The 21390-nt window shown below is 48.2% G+C and overlaps 1 protein-coding gene across 3 annotated transcripts in view; it reads left to right on the top strand.

Annotated features, from left to right (window-relative positions):
* nox4 (NADPH oxidase 4) overlaps positions 1-14695 on the top strand; it is a 176093-nt gene extending 161398 nt beyond the window's left edge. For 2 of the 3 annotated variants that reach the window (XM_014163465.2, XM_045704002.1), the window contains 3 exons: positions 9970-10038; positions 13444-13544; positions 13643-14695. In XM_014163465.2, the coding sequence (XP_014018940.2) occupies positions 9970-10038; positions 13444-13544; positions 13643-13763 (291 nt within the window). In that variant the 3' untranslated portion in view covers positions 13764-14695. The remainder of the gene's footprint in view (positions 1-9969; positions 10039-13443; positions 13545-13642) is intronic. The other variant, XM_045704003.1, reaches the window with a different exon arrangement.
* Positions 14696-21390: the final 6695 nt, after the last annotated feature.

The raw sequence follows: 21390 nt of genomic DNA, 5'->3' as shown, positions 1-21390 counted from the left end.
GGGCTGATATCTGGGGTTATATCACCATCTAGTGACTGTAGTGATGGGGCTGATATCTGGGGTTATATCACCATCTAGTGATTGTAGTGGAGGGGCTGATATCTGGGGTTATATCACCATCTAGTGACTGTAGTGGAGAGGCTGATATCTGGGGTTATATCACCATCTAGTGACTAGTAGAGGGGCTGATATCTGGGGTTATATCACCATCTAGTGACTGTAGTAGAGGGTCTGATATCTGGTGTTATATCACCATCTAGTGACTGTAGTAGAGGGGCTGATATCTGGGGTTATATCACCATCTAGTGACTGTAGTGGAGGGGCTGATATCTGGGGTTATATCACCATCTAGTGACTGTAGTAGAGGGTCTGATATCTGGGGTTATATCACCATCTAGTGACTGTAGTGGAGGGTCTGATATCTGGGGTTATATCACCATCTAGTGACTGTAGTAGAGGGTCTGATATCTGGGGTTATATCACCATCTAGTGACTGCAGTGGAGGGGCTGATATCTGGGGTTATATCACCATCTAGTGACTGTAGTGGAGGATGCTGATATCTGGGGTTATATCACCATCTAGTGACTGTAGTGGAGGGGCTGATATCTGGGGTTATATCACCATCTAGTGACTGTAGTGGAGGGGCTGATATCTGGGGTTATATCACCATCTAGTGACTGTAGTGGAGGGGCTGATATCTGGGGTTATATCACCATCTAGTGACTGTAGTAGAGGGGCTGATATCTGGGGTTATATCACCATCTAGTGACTGTAGTAGAGGGGCTGATATCTGGGGTTATATCACCATCTAGTTACTAGTAGAGGGGCTGATATCTGGGGTTATATCACCATCTAGTGACTGTAGTAGAGGGGCTGATATCTGGGGTTTTATCACCATCTAGTGACTGTAGTGGAGGGGCTGATATCTGGGGTTATATCACCATCTAGTGACTAGTAGAGGGTCTGATATCTGGGGTTATATCACCATCTAGTGACTGTAGTGGAGGGGCTGATATCTGGGGTTATATCACCATCTAGTGACTGTAGTGGAGGGGCTGATATCTGGGGTTATATCACCATCTAGTGACTGTAGTGGAGGGTCTGATATCTGGGGTTATTTCACCATCAAGTGACTGTAGTGGAGGGACTGATATCTGGGGTTATATCACCATCTAGTGACTGTAGTGGAGGGTCTGATATCTGGGGTTATATCACCATCTAGTGACTGTAGTGGAGGAGCTGATATCTGGGGTTATATCACCATCTAGTGACTAGTAGAGGGTCTGATATCTGGGGTTATATCACCATCAAGTGACTAGTAGAGGGTCTGATATCTGGGGTTATATCACCATCTAGTGACTGTAGTGGAGGGGCTGATATCTGGGGTTATATCACCATCTAGTGACTGTAGTGGTGGGGCTGATATCTGGGGTTATATCACCATCTAGTGACTGTAGTGGAGGGACTTATATCTGGGGTTATATCACCATCTAGTGACTGTAGTAGAGGGTCTGATATCTGGGGTTATATCACCATCTAGTGACTGTAGTGGAGGGGCTGATATCTGGGGTTATATCACCATCTAGTGACTAGTAGAGGGTCTGATATCTGGGGTTATATCACCATCTAGTGACTGTAGTGGAGGGTCTGATATCTGGGGTTATATCACCATCTAGTGACTGTAGTGGAGGGGCTGATATCTGGGGTTATATCACCATCTAGTGACTGTAGTAGAGGGTCTGATATCTGGGGTTATATCACCATCTAGTGACTAGTAGAGGGGCTGATATCTGGGGTTATATCACCATCTAGTGATGTAGTAGAGGGTCTGATATCTGGGGTTATATCACCATCTAGTGACTGTAGTGGAGGGGCTGATATCTGGGGTTATATCACCATCTAGTGACTGTAGTGGAGGGTCTGATATCTGGGGTTATATCACCATCTAGTGACTGTAGTAGAGGGTCTGATATCTGGGGTTATATCACCATCTAGTGACTGTAGTGGAGGGTCTGATATCTGGGGTTATATCACCATCTAGTGACTGTAGTGGAGGGGCTGATATCTGGGGTTATATCACCATCTAGTGACTGTAGTGGAGGGGCTGATATCTGGGGTTATATCACCATCTAGTGACTGTAGTGGAGGGGCTGATATCTGGGGTTATATCACCATCTAGTGACTGTAGTAGAGGGTCTGATATCTGGGGTTATATCACCATCTAGTGACTGTAGTGGAGGGTCTGATATCTGGGGTTATATCACCATCTAGTGACTGTAGTAGAGGGTCTGATATCTGGGGTTATATCACCATCTAGTGACTGTAGTGGAGGGTCTGATATCTGGGGTTATATCACCATCTAGTGACTGTAGTGGAGGGTCTGATATCTGGGGTTATATCACCATCTAGTGACTGTAGTGGAGGGTCTGATATCTGGGGTTATATCACCATCTAGTGACTGTAGTGTAGGGGCTGATATCTGGGGTTATATCACCATCTAGTGACTGTAGTGTAGGGGCTGATATCTGGGGTTATATCACCATCTAGTGACTGTAGTGGAGGGGCTGATATCTGGGGTTATATCACCATCTAGTGACTGTAGTGGAGGGGCTGATATCTGGGGTTATGTCACCATCTAGTGACTGTAGTAGAGGGTCTGATATCTGGGGTTATATCACCAACTAGTGACTAGTAGAGGGTCTGATATCTGGAGTTATATCACCATCTAGTGACTGTAGTGGAGGGTCTGATATCTGGGGTTATATCACCAACTAGTGACTAGTAGAGGGTCTGATATCTGGGGTTATATCACCATCTAGTGACTATAGTAAAGGGGCTGATATCTGGGGTTATATCACCATCTAGTGACTAGTAGAGGGGCTGATATCTGGGGTTATATCACCATCTAGTGACTGTAGTGGAGGGGCTGATATCTGGGGTTATATCACCATCTAGTGACTGTAGTGGAGGGGCTGATATCTGGGGTTATATCACCATCTAGTGACTGTAGTGGAGAGGCTGATATCTGGGGTTATATCACCATCTAGTGACTAGTAGAGGGGCTGATATCTGGGGTTATATCACCATCTAGTGACTGTAGTGGAGGGGCTGATATCTGGGGTTATATCACCATCAAGTGACTGTAGTGGAGGGACTGATATCTGGGGTTATATCACCATCTAGTGACTGTAGTGGAGGGTCTGATATCTGGGGTTATATCACCATCTAGTGACTGTAGTAGAGGGGCTGATATCTGGGGTTATATCACCATCTAGTGACTGTAGTGGAGGGGCTGATATCTGGGGTTTTATCACCATCTAGTGACTGTAGTGGAGGGGCTGATATCTGGGGTTATATCACCATCTAGTGACTAGTAGATGGTCTGATATCTGGGGTTATATCACCATCTAGTGACTGTAGTGTAGGGGCTGATATCTGGGGTTATATCACCATCTAGTGATTGTAGTGGAGGGGCTGATATCTGGGGTTATATCACCATCTAGTGACTGAATTGGAGAGGCAGATATCTGGGGTTATATCACCATCTAGTGACTAGTAGAGGGTCTGATATCTGGGGTTATATCACCATCTAGTGACTGTAGTGGAGGGGCTGATATCTGGGGTTATATCACCATCAAGTGACTGTAGTGGAGGGACTGATATCTGGGGTTATATCACCATCTAGTGACTGTAGTGGAGGGTCTGATATCTGGGGTTATATCACCATCTAGTGACTGTAGTAGAGGGGCTGATATCTGGGGTTATATCACCATCTAGTGACTGTAGTGGAGGGGCTGATATCTGGGGTTTTATCACCATCTAGTGACTGTAGTGGAGGGGCTGATATCTGGGGTTATATCACCATCTAGTGACTAGTAGATGGTCTGATATCTGGGGTTATATCACCATCTAGTGACTGTAGTGTAGGGGCTGATATCTGGGGTTATATCACCATCTAGTGACTGTAGTGGAGGGTCTGATATCTGGGGTTATATCACCATCTAGTTACTATTAGAGGGTCTGATATCTGGGGTTATATCACCATCTAGTGACTGTAGTGGAGGGGCTGATATCTGGTGTTATATCACCATCTAGTGACTGTAGTGGAGGGGCTGATATCTGGGGTTATATCACCATCTAGTGACTGTAGTGTAGGGGCTGATATCTGGGGTTATATCACCATCTAGTGACTGTAGTGGAGGGTCTGATATCTGGGGTTATATCACCATCTAGTGACTGTAGTGGAGGGTCTGATATCTGGGGTTATATCACAATCTAGTGACTGTGGTAGAGGGTCTGATATCTGGGGTTATATCACCATCTAGTTACTAGTAGAGGGGCTGATATCTGGGGTTATATCACCATCTATTGACTAGTAGAGGGGCTGATATCTGGGGTTATATCACCATCTAGTAACTGTAGTAGAGGGGCTGATATCTGGGGTTATATCACCATCTAGTGACTGTAGTGGAGAGGCTGATATCTGGGGTTATATCACCATCTAGTGACTGTGTAGAGGGGCTGATATCTGGTGTTATATCACCATCTAGTGACTGTAGTGGAGGGTCTGATATCTGGGGTTATATCACCATCTAGTGACTGTAGTGGAGGGGCTGATATCTGGGGTTATATCACCATCTAGTGACTGTAGTGGAGGGTCTGATATCTGGGGTTATATCACCATCTAGTGACTGTAGTGGAGGGGCTGATATCTGGGGTTATATCACCATCTAGTGACTGTAGTAGAGGGTCTGATATCTGGGGTTATGTCACCATCTAGTGACTGTAGTAGAGGGTCTGATATCTGGGGTTATATCACCATCTAGTGACTGTATTGGAGGGGCTGATATCTGGGGTTATATCACCATCTAGTGACTATAGTAGAGGGTCTGATATCTGGGGTTATATCACCATCTAGTGATTGTAGTGGAGGGGCTGATATCTGGGGTTATAGCGTCATCTATTGACTGTAGTGGAGGATGCTGATATCTGGGGTTATAGCTTCATCTATTGACTGTAGTGGAGGGGCTGATATCTGGGGTTATATCACCATCTAGTGACTGTAGTGGTGGGGCTGATATCTGGGGTTATATCACCATCTAGTGACTGTAGTGGAGGGGCTGATATCTGGGGTTATATCACCATCTCGTGACTGTAGTGGAGGGGCTGATATCTGGGGTTATATCACCATCTAGTGACTGTAGTGGAGGGGCTGAGATCTGGGGTTATATCACCATCTAGTGACTATAGTAGAGCGTCTGATATCTGGGGTTATATCACCATCTAGTGACTGTAGTGGAGGGGCTGATATCTGGGGTTATATCACCATCTAGTGACTGTAGTAGAGGGTCTGATATCTGGGGTTATATCACCATCTAGTGACTGTAGTAGAGGGGCTGATATCTGGGGTTATATCACCATCTAGTGACTGTAGTGGAGGGGCTGATATCTGGGGTTATATCACCATCTAGTGACTGTAGTAGAGGGTCTGATATCTGGGGTTATATCACCAACTAGTGACTAGTAGAGGGTCTGATATCTGGAGTTATATCACCATCTAGTGACTGTAGTGGAGGGTCTGATATCTGGGGTTATATCACCATCTAGTGACTGTAGTAGAGGGGCTGATATCTGGGGTTATATCACCATCTAGTTACTAGTAGAGGGGCTGATATCTGGGGTTATATCACCAACTAGTGACTAGTAGAGGGTCTGATATCTGGGGTTATATCACCATCTAGTGACTATAGTAAAGGGTCTGATATCTGGGGTTATATCACCATCTAGTGACTAGTAGAGGGTCTGATATCTGGGGTCATATCACCATCTAGTTACTAGGAGAGGGGCTGATATCTGGGGTTATATCACCATCTAGTGACTGTAGTGATGGGGCTGATATCTGGGGTTATATCACCATCTAGTGATTGTAGTGGAGGGGCTGATATCTGGGGTTATATCACCATCTAGTGACTGTAGTGGAGAGGCTGATATCTGGGGTTATATCACCATCTAGTGACTAGTAGAGGGGCTGATATCTGGGGTTATATCACCATCTAGTGACTGTAGTAGAGGGTCTGATATCTGGTGTTATATCACCATCTAGTGACTGTAGTAGAGGGTCTGATATCTGGGGTTATATCACCATCTAGTGACTGTAGTGTAGGGGCTGATATCTGGGGTTATATCACCATCTAGTGACTGTAGTAGAGAGGCTGATATCTGGGGTTATATCACCATCTAGTGACTGTAGTGGAGGGGCTGATATCTGGGGTTATATCACCATCTAGTGACTGTAGTGGAGGGTGCTGATATCTGGGGTTATATCACCATCTAGTGACTGTAGTGGAGGGTCTGATATCTGGGGTTATATCACCATCTAGTGACTGTAGTAGAGGGTCTGATATCTGGGGTTATATCACCATCTAGTGACTGTAGTAGAGGGGCTGATATCTGGGGTTATATCACCATCTAGTGACTGTAGTAGAGGGTGCTGATATCTGGGGTTATATCACCATCTAGTTACTTAGTAGAGGGGCTGATATCTGGGGTTATATCACCATCTAGTGACTGTAGTAGAGGGGCTGATATCTGGGGTTTTATCACCATCTAGTGACTGTAGTAGAGGGGCTGATATCTGGGGTTATATCACCATCTAGTTACTAGTAGATGGTCTGATATCTGGGGTTATATCACCATCTAGTGACTGTAGTAGAGGGGCTGATATCTGGGGTTTTATCACCATCTAGTGACTGTAGTGGAGGGGCTGATATCTGGGGTTATATCACCATCTAGTGACTGTAGTGGAGGGTCTGATATCTGGGGTTATATCACCATCTAGTGACTGTAGTAGAGGGGCTGATATCTGGGGTTATATCACCATCTAGTGACTGTAGTGAAGGGGCTGATATCTGGGGTTTTATCACCATCTAGTGACTGTAGTGGAGGGGCTGATATCTGGGGTTATATCACCATCTAGTGACTAGTAGATGGTCTGTTATCTGGGGTTATATCACCATCTAGTGACTGTAGTGTAGGGGCTGATATCTGGGGTTATATCACCATCTAGTGACTGTAGTGGAGGGTCTGATATCTGGGGTTATATCACCATCTAGTGACTGTAGTGGAGGGTCTGATATCTGGGGTTATATCACAATCTAGTGACTGTAGTGGAGAGGCTGATATCTGGGGTTATATCACCATCTAGTGACTAGTAGAGGGTCTGATATCTGGGGTTATATCACCATCTAGTGACTGTAGTGGAGGGTCTGATATCTGGGGTTATATCACCATCTAGTGACTGTGGTAGAGGGTCTGATATCTGGGGTTATATCACCATCTAGTTACTAGTAGAGGGGCTGATATCTGGGGTTATATCACCATCTATTGACTAGTAGAGGGGCTGATATCTGGGGTTATATCACCATCTAGTGACTGTAGTAGAGGGGCTGATATCTGGGGTTATATCACCATCTAGTGACTGTAGTGGAGAGGCTGATATCTGGGGTTATATCACCATCTAGTTACTATTAGAGGGGCTGATATCTGGTGTTATATCACCATCTAGTGACTGTAGTGGAGGGTCTGATATCTGGGGTTATATCACCATCTAGTGACTGTAGTGGAGAGGCTGATATCTGGGGTTATATCACCATCTAGTGACTGTAGTAGAGGGTCTGATATCTGGGGTTATATCACCATCTAGTGACTGTAGTGGAGGGGCTGATATCTGGGGTTATATCACCATCTAGTGACTGTAGTGGAGGGTCTGATATCTGGGGTTATATCACCATCTAGTGACTAGTAGAGGGGCTGATATCTGGGGTTATATCACCATCTAGTGACTGTAGTAGAGGGTCTGATATCTGGGGTTATATCACCATCTAGTGACTGTAGTGGAGGGGCTGATATCTGGGGTTATAGCGTCATCTATTGACTGTAGTGGAGGATGCTGATATCTGGGGTTATAGCGCCATCTAGTGACTGTAGTGGAGGATCTGATATCTGGGGTTATATCACCATCTAGTGACTGTAGTGGAGGGGCTGATATCTGGGGTTATATCACCATCTCGTGACTGTAGTGGAGGGGCTGATATCTGGGGTTATATCACCATCTAGTGACTGTAGTGGTGGGGCTGATATCTGGGGTTATATCACCATCTAGTGACTGTAGTGGAGGGGCTGATATCTGGGGTTATATCACCATCTCGTGACTGTAGTGGAGGGGCTGATATCTGGGGTTATATCACCATCTAGTGACTGTAGTGGAGGGGCTGATATCTGGGGTTATATCACCATCTAGTGACTGTAGTGGAGGGGCTGATATCTGGGGTTATATCACCATCTAGTGACTGTAGTGGAGGGTCTGATATCTGGGGTTATATCACCATCTAGTGACTGTAGTGGAGGGTCTGATATCTGGGGTTATATCACCATCTAGTGACTGTATTGGAGGGTCTGATATCTGGGGTTATATCACCATCTAGTGACTGTAGTGGAGGGTCTGATATCTGGGGTTATATCACCATCTAGTGACTGTAGTGGAGGGTCTGATATCTGGGGTTATATCACCAACTAGTGACTAGTAGAGGGTCTGATATCTTGGGTTATATCACCATCTAGTGACTGTAGTCGAGGGGCTGATATCTGGGGTTATATCACCATCTAGTGACTAGTAGAGGGTCTGATATCTGGTGTTATATCACCATCTAGTGACTAATAGAGGGTCTGATATCTGGGGTTATATCACCATCTAGATAATAGTAGTAGATAATAGTGTCTATTTGAGCTTTGAGCGGTATATGGAGACAATTTAGGACATACTTGACTTCATTTATATGATAGAACACAGTTTTTTGGTTACTATTAAAAAACGATCTGTTATGCTTTGGTTTAGAATATGGGTTAGGGTTGGTACAGTGGCTTGTGAAATTATTTACCCCCTTTGTCATTTTTCTTATTTTGTTGCCTTACAACCTGGAATTAAAATTGATTTTTGGGTGGTTTGTATCATTTGATTTACACAACATCCCTACCACTTTGAAGATGCAAAATGTTTTTTATTGTGTAAAAAACAACAAATAAGACAACAAAACAGAGAATTTGAGCGTGCATAACTATTCACCCCCCCAAAGTCAATACTTCGTAGAGCCACCTTTTGCAGCAATTACAGTTGCAAGTCTCTTGGGGTATGTCTCTATAAGCTTGACACATCTAGCCACTGGGATTTTTGCCCATTCTTCAAGGCAAAACTGCTCCAGCTACTTCAAGTTGGATGGGTTCCGCTGGTGTACAGCAATCTTTAAGTCATACCACAGATTCTCAATTGGATTGAGGTCTGGGCTTTGACTAGGCCATTCCAAGACATTTAAATGTTTCCCCTTAAACCAATCGAGTGTTGCTTTAGCAGTATGCTTAGGGTAATTGTTCTGCTGGAAGGTGAACCTCCATCCCACTCTCAAATCTCTGGAAGACTGAAACAGGTTTCCCTCAAGAATTTCCCAGTGTTTAGAGCCACCCATCATTCCTTCAATTCTGACCAGTTTCCCAGTCCCTGCCGATGAAAAACATCCCCACAGCATGATGCTGCCACCACCATGCTTCACTGTGGGGATGTCCTAGGCTATATGGACATCTTTATCAAGTGTGCCTATCATTTTGGACCCCACTGTATCTGCTTATCAGGCATGTTTATATAACCTCCCCTCTCTCTCTGTCTCACCCTCGCTCTCTGTCTCACCCTCTCTCTCTGTCTCACCCTCTCTCTCACCTCCCCTTTCTATCGTTATTGCTCTGTCTCACCCTCTCTCTCGCTTTCTTTCTCATTCCATCTCTCTCCCCCCTCTGTCTCATTATCTCTCTGTCTCACCCTCTCTCTCGCTCTCTTTCTCATTCCATCTCTCATTATCTCTCTTTCTCACCCTCTCTCTCGATTTCTTTCTCATTCCACCCCCCTCTCTCTCTCTCTCTAGCTGTGGCAGGAAAACAGACCTGACTATCTGAACCTGCAGCTCTTCGTCAGCCAGACAGATGGACTTCAGGTGAGACTCAAAGACAACGTCAGTTAATCAATCAGTCAGTCAGTCAGTGAGTCAGTCAGTCAGTCAGTCAATCAGTCAGTGAGTCAGTCAGTCAATCAATCACTCAGTCAATCAGTCAGTCAGCGAGTCAGTCAGTCAGTCAGTCCGTCAATCAGTCAGTGAGTCAATCAGTCAGTCAGTCAGTCAATTAGTCAGTCAGTCAATCAGTCAGTCAGTCCGTCAGTCAGTGAGTCAGTCAGTCAGTGAGTCAATCAGTCAGTCAGTCAATCAGTCAGTCAATCAGTCAGTCAGTGAGTCAATCAATCAGTCAGTCAGTGAGTCAATCAGTCAGTCAGTGAGTGAGTCAGTCTGCCAATCAGTCAGTCAGTCAGTCAGTCCGTCAATCAGTCAGTAAGTTAATCAGTCAGTAAGTCAGTCAGTCAGTCAGTCGGTCCATCCAGCCAGCCATGCAGCCAGCCAGCCAGCCAATAGAGGGCAGGGTACACCACAGATTGCTGAAGAGAAAAAGATTGAGCGCTAGGAGATGACTACATTTACATTACATTTACGTCATTTAGCAGACGCTCTTATCCAGAGTCATTTAGCAGACGCTCTTACCCAGAGTCATTTAGCAGACGCTCTTATCCAGAGTCATTTAGCAGACGCTCTTATCCAGAGTCATTTAGCAGACGCTCTTACCCAGAGTCATTTAGCAGACGCTCTTATCCAGAGTCATTTCGCAGACGCTCTTACCCAGAGTCATTTAGCAGACGCTCTTATCCAGAGTCATTTAGCAGACGCTCTTACCCAGAGTCATTTAGCAGACGCTGTTATCCAGAGTCATTTAGCAGACGCTGTTATCCAGAGTCATTTAGCAGACGCTCTTATCCAGAGTCATTTAGCAGACGCTCTTACCCAGAGTCATTTAGCAGACGCTCTTATCCAGAGTCATTTAGCAGACGCTCTTACCCAGAATCATTTAGCAGACGTGTCTCCGGAAGGTGGTGATTGACTCCGCTGTCCTGGCGTCGTGAGGGAGCTTGTTCCACCATTGGGGTGCCAGAGCAGCGAACAGTTTTGACTGGGCTGAGCGGGAACTGTGCTTCCGCAGAGGTAGGGAGGCGAGCAGGCCAGAGGTGGATGAACGCAGTGCCCTTCTTTGGGTGTAGGGACTGATCAGAGCCTGAAGGTACGGAGGTGCCGTTCCCCTCACAGCTCCGTAGGCAAGCACCATGGTCTTGTAGCAGATGCGAGCTTCGACTGGAAGCCAGTGGAGTGTGCAGAGGAGCGGGGTGACGTGAGAGAACTTGGGAAGGTTGAACACCAGACGGGCTGCGGCGTTCTGAATGAGTTGTAGGGGTTTAATGGCACAGGCAGGGAGCCCCGCCAGCAGCGAGTTGCAGTAATCCAGACGGGAGATGACAAGTGCCTGGATTAGGACCTGCACCGCTTCCTGTGTAAGGCAGGGTCGTACTCTGCGAATGTTGTAGAGCATGAACCTACACGATCAGGTCACCGTCTTGATGTTAGCGGAGAACGACAGGGTGTTGTCCAGGGTCACGCCAAGGCTCTTAGCACTCTGGGAGGAGGACACAATGGAGTTGTCAACCGTGATGGCGAGATCATGGAACGGGCAGTCCTTCCCCGGGAGGAAGAGCAGCTCCGTCTTGCCGAGGTTCAGCTTGAGGTGGTGATCCGTCATCCACACTGATATGTCTGCCAGACATGCAGAGATGCGATTCGCCACCTGGTTATCAGAAGGGGGAAAGGAGAAGATTAATTGTGCGTCGTCTGCGTAGCAAAGATAGGAGAGACCATGTGAGGATATGACAGAGCCAAGTGACTTGGTGTATAGCGAGAATAGGAGAGGGCCTAGAACTGAGCCCTGGGGGACACCAGTGGGGAGAGCACGTGGTGCGGAGACGGATTCTCGCCACGCCACCTGGTAGGAGCGACCTGTCAGGTAGGACGCAATCCAAGAGTGAGCCGCGCTGGAGATGCCCAACTCGGAGAGGGTTGAGAGGAGGATCTGATGGTTCACAGTATCAAAGGCAGCAGATAGGTCTAGAAGAGAGAGAGAGGAGGAGGAGAGAGAGTTAGCATGTTAACCTTCACTGCGTTTAACTGTAGTTCACTGCTACCATTAGTGTGTATGGAGATGGAATGTATTCTTTCAATCTTTCTATTTCTCCTTTCTACAGCACTGCCGGAGAACACTCTCTTTCTAATCTCTCCCTCTCTTTAACTGTGTACCTTTCACTCTTTCTTTCCCTCAATGCCATTCTCTGGCGGAGCTGAAACGATTGTACAAAGAGATAGATATGCAAAGGAGAGAGAGCAAGTAAACTGGCACTTCCTATTTTAGAAGTAAGGGTTGTGTCGTGGGTGTTAGTGTGTGTGTGTGCACTGGACTATGTTCTCTATTCAGCCCCTCTGGCAGGCCTTTCACAGAGTCTTTCAGAAGGTGTTTTATTACTGCAGTCCTTTCACAGAGTCTTTCAGAAGGTGTTTTATTACTGCAGTCCTTTCACAGAGTCTTTCAGAAGATGTTTTATTACTGCAGTCCTTTCACAGAGTCTTTCAGAAGGTGTTTTATTACTGCAGTCCTTTCACAGAGTCTTTCAGAAGGTGTTTTATTACTGCAGGCCTTTTTAATTTCCCTCTGCCTCCAGCTAGCAGACATGGTGATCTTGTTCAGGGCTCACGGTTCAGAGGCATACAATAAGTAGACTTTTAATATCACAGCCATTTAATATCATTCCAACCAGTTCATGTTGCACAGTTGATGCTATTTTCCATGTAAGACTCAGGCCTGTACTCATAGAGTAGGTAATAGTTTCCCCTAACCCCTGATGCAGGGTCAGAGATGTTTTCATCCACCTAAAAACCCTTGGTTTGAGGATAGGGTAATCTGGTTCTATATGTGGGGCTAGGGTAATCTGATCCTAGATCTGAGGCTAGGGTAATCTGGTTCTATATGTGGGGCTAGTGTAATCTGATCCTAGATCTGAGGCTAGGGTAATCTGGTTCTAGATGTGGGGCTAGTGTAATCTGATCCTAGATCTGAGGCTAGGGTAATCTGATCCTAAATTCTGGGGCTAGTGTAATCTGATCCTAGATCTGAGGCTAGGGTAATCTGATCCTAAATCTGAGGCTAGTGTAATCTGATCCTAGATCTGAGGCTAGGGTAATCTGATCCTAGATCTGAGGCTAGTGTAATCTGATCCTAAATTCTGGGGCTAGTATAATCTGATCCTAAATTCTGGGGCTAGTGTAATCTGATCCTAGATCTGAGGCTAGGGTAATCTGGTTCTAGATGTGGGGCTAGTGTAATCTGATCCTAGATCTGAGGCTAGGGTAATCTGATCCTAGATCTCTAATAACCCTAGCTCATTATACATTTTCTGTGTTCTGTTTCCTGTCCAGAACATCTCTGAGGAGAGGTACCGCCCCCTGAGTTCCCGGATGATGATTGGCCGACCGAGGTGGAAGTTGCTCTTTGAGGAGATTGGGAGGACCAATAAGCAGTGAGTAAAATGTTTGGAGTGTTTAAAGACATCTTCTGATTGGATAATTTTAGGATATTGTGGTCATGTTGTATCTGTATTGTGTGTGCTTTCCTCAGTAAGCGGGTGGGGGTGTTCTGCTGTGGGCCTAAAGGCATCTCCAGGACTCTGCACAGACTGTGTAACTCAGACCGCTATTCAGGAACCACGTTTGAGTTCAACAAAGAGTCCTTCAGCTGAGACCAGCTCCCCCTCACCGAGACCCCTGACCATAGGCTCTGACCCCTGACCCCAGACTCACAGAGAGACAGGTGACTTGAAACTACCAGGAAGTGACTCACTGGTTCTCCTTTCATCAGAGAGAAGCATCTCACACTCACTGGTGTTGAGTGATGTCATCAGCGAGCAACTGGGACTTGTTCACCATTTCGCCACCATTTCGAGAAAACACTGCCATATTGCTTGCCTCACACAAACGCAGTCCTTTCGAATGGTGGAGAAGTGCCATGGGGTAGGGCCGAGGGGTTGATTTGGGATGGGGTTACCCTTTCTGTGTGGGGGCATCAGAGCCTCGGTGCCTAGGGACAAGCCTTTGCCACTCTGTAAGGGACTGTACAGGAGTTAGTAGTTAACTCTGGACTACAGAGAGATGCTGAACAACAACCTGATGTCTGTTATCACTTTCACTACCCTTCCTTCCTTCCTTCCTTCCTTCCTTCCTTCCTTCCTTCCTTCCTTCCTTCCTTCCTTCCTTCCTTCCTTCCTTCCTTCCTTCCTTCCTTCCTTCCTTCCTTCCTTCCTTCATTCCTTCATTCCTTCCTTCCTGTGCAATCATTTAAACTTTAAATTCTCTATGTATTCTAATGGAGTCAAAGCAAACTCAACCACTCCTGGTGCCAGTATTTTACTAATTGTTTTATATTTCAATTATTTATATTGTTTAAAGTTGCTAGATGTACTTTTCTCTCATTTCTTCTAATGTGTCCCATTTAAGACTGAACAACAAAACAGCTTTACACTTTACCAAACCATACATATTTACCATTGATTAAGTATTGAAGAAATATATACAGTATATATATTTAATTTTTTCTGAATAATGTTTTTTTTGGATGTTGGATTGTTTTGATGAGAGCAAAGCACAACCCAAATTAAAATAGGTTTTATACAGATCTATTTACTACATGTTAACTACAGGATTACTACACGGGTACTACATGGTTACTATGCGTCCGCTGTCTGTTTCTACCAACTTGTTGTCTTTCCACAGCCAGTCAAGCCCAAAATATCCCGGACACACAAATGTAATCAAGACGGATTTAATGCACCATATAAAATTACAATTTATGTTATTAATTTATCCTCTGGTTCTCATAGTGGCATAGCTGTCATACAGTACACAGTATCATACAGTACACAGTATCATACAGTATCATACAGTACACAGTATCAACAGTACACAGGATCATACAGTACACAATATCAACAGTACACAGCATCAACAGTACACAGTACCAACAGTACACAGTATCAACAGTACACAGTATCAACAGTACACAGTATCATACAGTACACAGTATCAACAGTACACAGTATCATACAGTATACTGTACAATACCCCCAAGGTACCAGCGTCTCCATGGCAGTGGGGAGAGGGGAAGGGCAGGGGGAATAAGGGAGGGAATGGGTACTGGGACCAGAAGACAGCACTGAGTGGAACAAAACCAACACTAACTGACCCAAATACCTGTTCCATACAGTTTGACTGTAGCGTTGTTGTTCTGAACGTGACTCAGGACTGGACTGCAGTTGAATATTATTTATCATTCTCTCTTGGTTACTGTTTGATTTGTGTCAGATTTAACCCCCAGATCAAGAGCAGCAGAATGAGGCATATTGGAATGAAATGTCTCTGGTGTGTGTGTGTCTTATTGTATGTATTTATGTGTGTGTCTTATTGTATGTGTGTGTGTGTGTGTGTGTGTTGTCTTATTGTATGTGTGTGTGTGTGTGTTGTCTTATTGTATGTGTGTGTGTGTGTGTTGTCTTATTGTGTGTGTGTGTGTGTTATTGTATGTGTGTGTGTGTGTCTTATTGTATGTATGTATTTGTGTGTGTGTCTTATTGCATGTATTTGTGTGTGTGTTTTATTGTCTGTATTTGTGTGTGTGTCTTATTGTATGTATTTGTGTGTGTGTCTTATTGTATGTATTTGTGTGTGTGTTTTATTGCATGTATTTGTGTGTGTGTCTTATTGTATGTATTTATGTGTGTGTCTTATTGTATGTATTTATGTGTGTGTCTTATTGTATATGTGTGTGTGTGTGTGTGTGTTATTGTATATGTTTGTGTCTTATTGTATATGTGTGTGTGTGTGTGTGTGTGTGTGTGTGTGTGTGTGTGTGTGTGTGTGTGTGTGTGTGTGTGTGTGTGTGTGTGTGTGTGTGTGTCTTATTGTATATGTTTGTGTCTTATTGTATGTATTTGTGTGTGTGTGTCTTAGTGAGTGTGTCTTTGTCATGACGGTTGTCATGACAATTCCTGCCAGGATGGCCCCAATGAGTCCTGATCCCAGGATCCACTGCCAGATCAGCTGAGCCTCCTGTAGGTAGGGAGTCAGGAACTCCTGGACACATTTTGTGCCTGAGAGAGCGAGAGAGAGAGAGACAGAGAGAGAGACAGAGAGAGAGACAGAGAGAGAGAGGGGGAGAGAGACAGATAGAGTTGGAGAGGGGAGAGGAGAGAGAGGTAGAGAGAGAGACAGAGAGAGAGAGAGAGAGAAAGGGGAGAGGAGAGAGGGAGGTAGAGAGAGAGACAGAGAGAGAGGGGAGAGAGAGACAGAGGGAGAGGAGAGAGAGAGGAGGGGGAGGGTGGTGTGTTAGGGGAAGGGTAGTTTTGGCCGCCAGAGCTGGGGATGGGGTTAGGGTAACTCCTCTGGGTCCAGGGATGGGGTTAGGGTAACTCCTCTGGGTCCAGGGATGGGGTTAGGGTAACTCCTCTGGGTTCAGAGCTGGGGATGGGGTTAGGGTAACTCCTCTGGGTTCAGGGATGGGGTTAGGGTAACTCCTCTGGGTTCAGAGCTGGGGATGGGGTTAGGGTAACTCCTCTGGGTCCAGGGAGGGGGTTAGGGTAACTCCTCTGGGTCCAGGGATGGGGTTAGGGTAACTCCTCTGGGTCCAGGAATGGGGTTAGGGTAACTCCTCTGGGTCCAGGGATGGGGTTAGGGTAACTCATCTGAGTTCAGAGCTGGGGATGGGGTTAGGGTAACTCCTCTGGGTTCAGGGATGGGGTTAGCGTAACTCCTCTGGGTCCACGGATGGGGTTAGGGTAACTCCTCTGGGTTCAGGGATGGGGTTAGGGTAACTCCTCTGGGTCCAGGGATGGGGTTAGGGTAACTCCTCTGGGTTCAGGGATGGGGTTAGGGTAACTCCTCTGGGTCCAGGGATGTGGTTAGGGTAACTCCTCTGGGTCCAGGGATGGGGTTAGGGTAACTCCTCTGGGTTCAGGGATGGGGTTAGGGTAACTCCTCTGGGTCCAGAAATGGGGTTAGGGTAACTCCTCTGGGTTCAGAGCTGGGGATGGGGTTAGGGTAACTCCTCTGGGTCCAGGGATGGGGTTAGGATAACTCCTCTGGGTCCAGGGATGGGGTTAGGGTAACTCCTCTGGGTCCAGGGATGGGGTTAGGGTAACTCCTCTGGGTCCAGGGATGGGGTTAGGATAACTCCTCTGGGTCCAGGGATGGGGTTAGGGTAACTCCTCTGGGTCCAGGGATGGGGTTAGGGTAACTCCTCTGGGTCCAGACCTGGGGATGGGGTTAGGGTAACTCCTCTGGGTCCAGAGCTAGGGATGGGGTTAGGGTAACTCCTCTGGGTCCAGGGATGGGGTTAGGGTAACTCCTCTGGGTCCAGAGCTGGGGATGGGGTTAGGGTAACTCCTCTGAGTCCAGAGCTGGGGATGGGGTTAGGGTAACTCCTCTGGGTCCAGAGCTAGGGATGGGGTTAGGGTAACTCCTCTGGGTCCAGGGATGGGGTTAGGGTAACTCCTCTGGGTCCAGGGATGGGGTTAGGGTAAGTCCTCTGGGTTCAGAGCTGGGGTTAGGGTAACTCCTCTGGGTTCAGAGCTGGGGATGGCGTTAGGGTAATTCCTCTGGGTCCAGGGATGGGGTTAGGGTAACTCCTCTGGGTTCAGGGATGGGGTTAGGGTAACTCCTCTGGGTCCAGGGATGGGGTTAGGATAACTCCTCTGGGTCCAGGGATGGGGTTAGGGTAACTCCTCTGGGTCCAGGGATGGGGTTAGGGTAACTCCTCTGGGTCCAGAGCTGGGGATGGGGTTAGGGTAACTCCTCTGGGTCCAGAGCTAGGGATGGGGTTAGGGTAACTCCTCTGGGTCCAGGGATGGAGTTAGGGTAACTCCTCTGGGTCCAGAGCTGGGGATGGGGTTAGGGTAACTCCTCTGAGTCCAGAGCTGGGGATGGGGTTAGGGTAACTCCTCTGGGTCCAGAGCTAGGGATGGGGTTAGGGTTAACTCCTCTGGGTCCAGGGATGGGGTTAGGGTAACTCCTCTGGGTCCAGGGATGGGGTTAGGGTAACTTCTCTGGGTTCAGAGCTGGGGATGGGGTTAGGGTAACTCCTCTGGTTTCAGGGATGGGGTTAGGGTAACTCCTCTGGGTTCAGAGCTGGGGATGGCGTTAGGGTAATTCCTCTGGGTTCAGGGATGGGGTTAGGGTAACTCCTCTGGGTCCAGGGATGGGGTTAGGGTAACTCCTCTGGGTTCAAAGCTGGGGATGGGGTTAGGGTAACTCCTCAGGGTTCAGGGATGGGGTTAGGGTAACTCCTCTGGGTCCAGGAATGGGGTTAGGGTAACTCCTCTGGGTTCAGGGATGGTGTTAGGGTAACTCCTCTGGGTCCAGGGATGGGGTTAGGGTAACTCCTCTGGGTCCAGGGATGGGGTTAGGATAACTCCTCTGGGTCCAGGGATGGGGTTAGGGTAACTCCTCTGGGTCCAGGGATGGGGTTAGGGTAACTCCTCTGGGTCCAGGGATGGGGTTAGGATAACTCCTCTGGGTCCAGGGATGGGGTTAGGGTAACTCCTCTGGGTCCAGGGATGGGGTTAGGGTAACTCCTCTGGGTCCAGACCTGGGGATGGGGTTAGGGTAACTCCTCTGGGTCCAGAGCTAGGGATGGGGTTAGGGTAACTCCTCTGGGTCCAGGGATGGGGTTAGGGTAACTCCTCTGGGTCCAGAGCTGGGGATGGGGTTAGGGTAACTCCTCTGGGTCCAGGGATGGGGTTAGGGTAACTCCTCTGGGTCCAGGGATAGGGTTAGGGTAACTCCTCTGGGTTCAAAGCTGGGGATGGGGTTAGGGTAACTCCTCAGGTTTCAGGGATGGGGTTAGGGTAACTCCTCTGGGTCCAGGAATGGGGTTAGGGTAACTCCTCTGGGTTCAGGGATGGTGTTAGGGTAACTCCTCTGGGTCCAGGGATGGGGTTAGGGTAACTCCTCTGGGTCCAGGGATGGGGTTAGGATAACTCCTCTGGGTCCAGGGATGGGATTAGGGTAACTCCTCTGGGTCCAGGGATGGGGTTAGGGTAACTCCTCTGGGTCCAGGGATGGGGTTAGGATAACTCCTCTGGGTCCAGGGATGGGGTTAGGGTAACTCCTCTGGGTCCAGGGATGGCGTTAGGGTAACTCCTCTGGGTCCAGACCTGGGGATGGGGTTAGGGTAACTCCTCTGGGTCCAGAGCTAGGGATGGGGTTAGGGTAACTCCTCTGGGTCCAGGGATGGGGTTAGGGTAACTCCTCTGGGTCCAGAGCTGGGGATGGGGTTAGGGTAACTCCTCTGAGTCCAGAGCTGGGGATGGGGTTAGGGTAACTCCTCTGGGTCAAGAGCTAGGGATGGGGTTAGGGTAACTCCTCTGGGTCCAGGGATGGGGTTAGGGTAACTCCTCTGGGTCCAGGGATGGGGTTAGGGTAACTCCTCTGGGTTCAGAGCTGGGGATGGGGTTAGGGTAACTCCTCTGGGTTCAGGGATGGGGTTAGGGTAACTCCTCTGGGTTCAGAGCTGGGGATGGCGTTAGGGTAATTCCTCTGGGTCCAGGGATGGGGTTAGGGTAACTCCTCTGGGTTCAGGGATGGGGTTAGGGTAACTCCTCTGGGTCCAGGGATGGGGTTAGGATAACTCCTCTGGGTCCAGGGATGGGGTTAGGGTAACTCCTCTGGGTCCAGGGATGGGGTTAGGGTAACTCCTCTGGGTCCAGAGCTGGGGATGGGGTTAGGGTAACTCCTCTGGGTCCAGAGCTAGGGATGGGGTTAGGGTAACTCCTCTGGGTCCAGGGATGGAGTTAGGGTAACTCCTCTGGGTCCAGAGCTGGGGATGGGGTTAGGGTAACTCCTCTGAGTCCAGAGCTGGGGATGGTGTTAGGGTAACTCCTCTGGGTCCAGAGCTAGGGATGGGGTTAGGGTAACTCCTCTGGGTCCAGGGATGGGGTTAGGGTAACTCCTCTGGGTCCAGGGATGGGGTTAGGGTAACTTCTCTGGGTTCAGAGCTGGGGATGGGGTTAGGGTAACTCCTCTGGGTTCAGGGATGGGGTTAGGGTAACTCCTCTGGGTTCAGAGATGGGGATTGTGTTAGGGTAATTCCTCTGGGTTCAGGGATGGGGTTAGGGTAACTCCTCTGGGTCAAGGGATGGGGTTAGGGTAACTCCTCTGGGTCCAGGGATGGGGTTAGGGTAACTCCTCTGGGTTCAGGGATGGGGTTAGGGTAACTCCTCTGGGTTCAGAGCTGGGGATGGGGTTAGGGTAACTCCTCTGGGTCCAGGGATGGGGTTAGGGTAACTCCTCTGGGTCCAGGGATGGGGTTAGGGTAACTCCTCTGGGTCCAGGAATGGGGTTAGGGTCACTCCTCTGGGTCCAGGGATGGGGTTAGGGTAACTCCTCTGGGTTCAGGGATGGGGTTAGGGTAACTCCTCTGGGTCCAGGGATGGGGTTAGGGTAACTCCTCTTGGTCCAGGGATGGGGTTAGGGTAACTCCTCTGGGTTCAGGGATGGGGTTAGCGTAACTCCTCTGGGTTCAGAGCTGGGGATGGGGTTAGGGTAACTCCTCTGGGTCCAGGGATGGGGTTAGGGTAACTCCTCTGGGTCCAGGGATGGGGTTAGGGTAACTCCTCTGGGTCCAGGAATGGGGTTAGGGTCACTCCTCTGGGTCCAGGGATGGTGTTAGGGTAACTCCTCTGGGTTCAGGGATGGGTTTAGGGTAACTCCTCTGGGTCCAGGGATGGGGTTAGGGTAACTCCTCTGGGTCCAGGGATGGGGTTAGGGTAACTCCTCTGGGTCCAGGAATGGGGTTAGGGTCACTCCTCTGGGTCCAGGGATGGCGTTAGGGTAACTCCTCTGGGTCCAGGGATGGGGTTAGGGTAACTCCTCTGGGTCCAGGGATGGGGTTAGGGTAACTCCTCTGGGTCCAGGGATGGGGTTAGGGTAACTCCTCTGGGTTCAGAGCTGGGATGGGGTTAGGGTAACTCCTCTGGGTCCAGGGATGGGGTTAGGGTAACTCCTCTGGGTCCAGGGATGGGGTTAGGGTAACTCCTCTGGGTCCAGGGATGGGGTTAGGGTAACTCCTCTTGGTCCAGGGATGGGGTTAGGGTAACTCCTCTGGGTTCAGGGATGGGGTTAGGGTAACTCCTCTGGGTTCAGAGCTGGGGATGGGGTTAGGGTAACTCCTCTGGGTCCAGGGATGGGGTTAGGGTAACTCCTCTGGGTCCAGGGATGGGGTTAGGGTAACTCCTCTGGGTCCAGGAATGGGGTTAGGGTCACTCCTCTGGGTCCAGGGATGGCGTTAGGGTAACTCCTCTGGGTTCAGGGATGGGGTTA

This window comes from Salmo salar, chromosome ssa20 (genome assembly GCF_905237065.1).
Source record: "Salmo salar chromosome ssa20, Ssal_v3.1, whole genome shotgun sequence".
Classification (NCBI taxonomy): domain Eukaryota; kingdom Metazoa; phylum Chordata; class Actinopteri; order Salmoniformes; family Salmonidae; genus Salmo; species Salmo salar.
The sequence above is the reverse complement of the archived record's forward strand: the minus strand, read 5'-3'. Positions and strand labels throughout refer to the sequence as shown.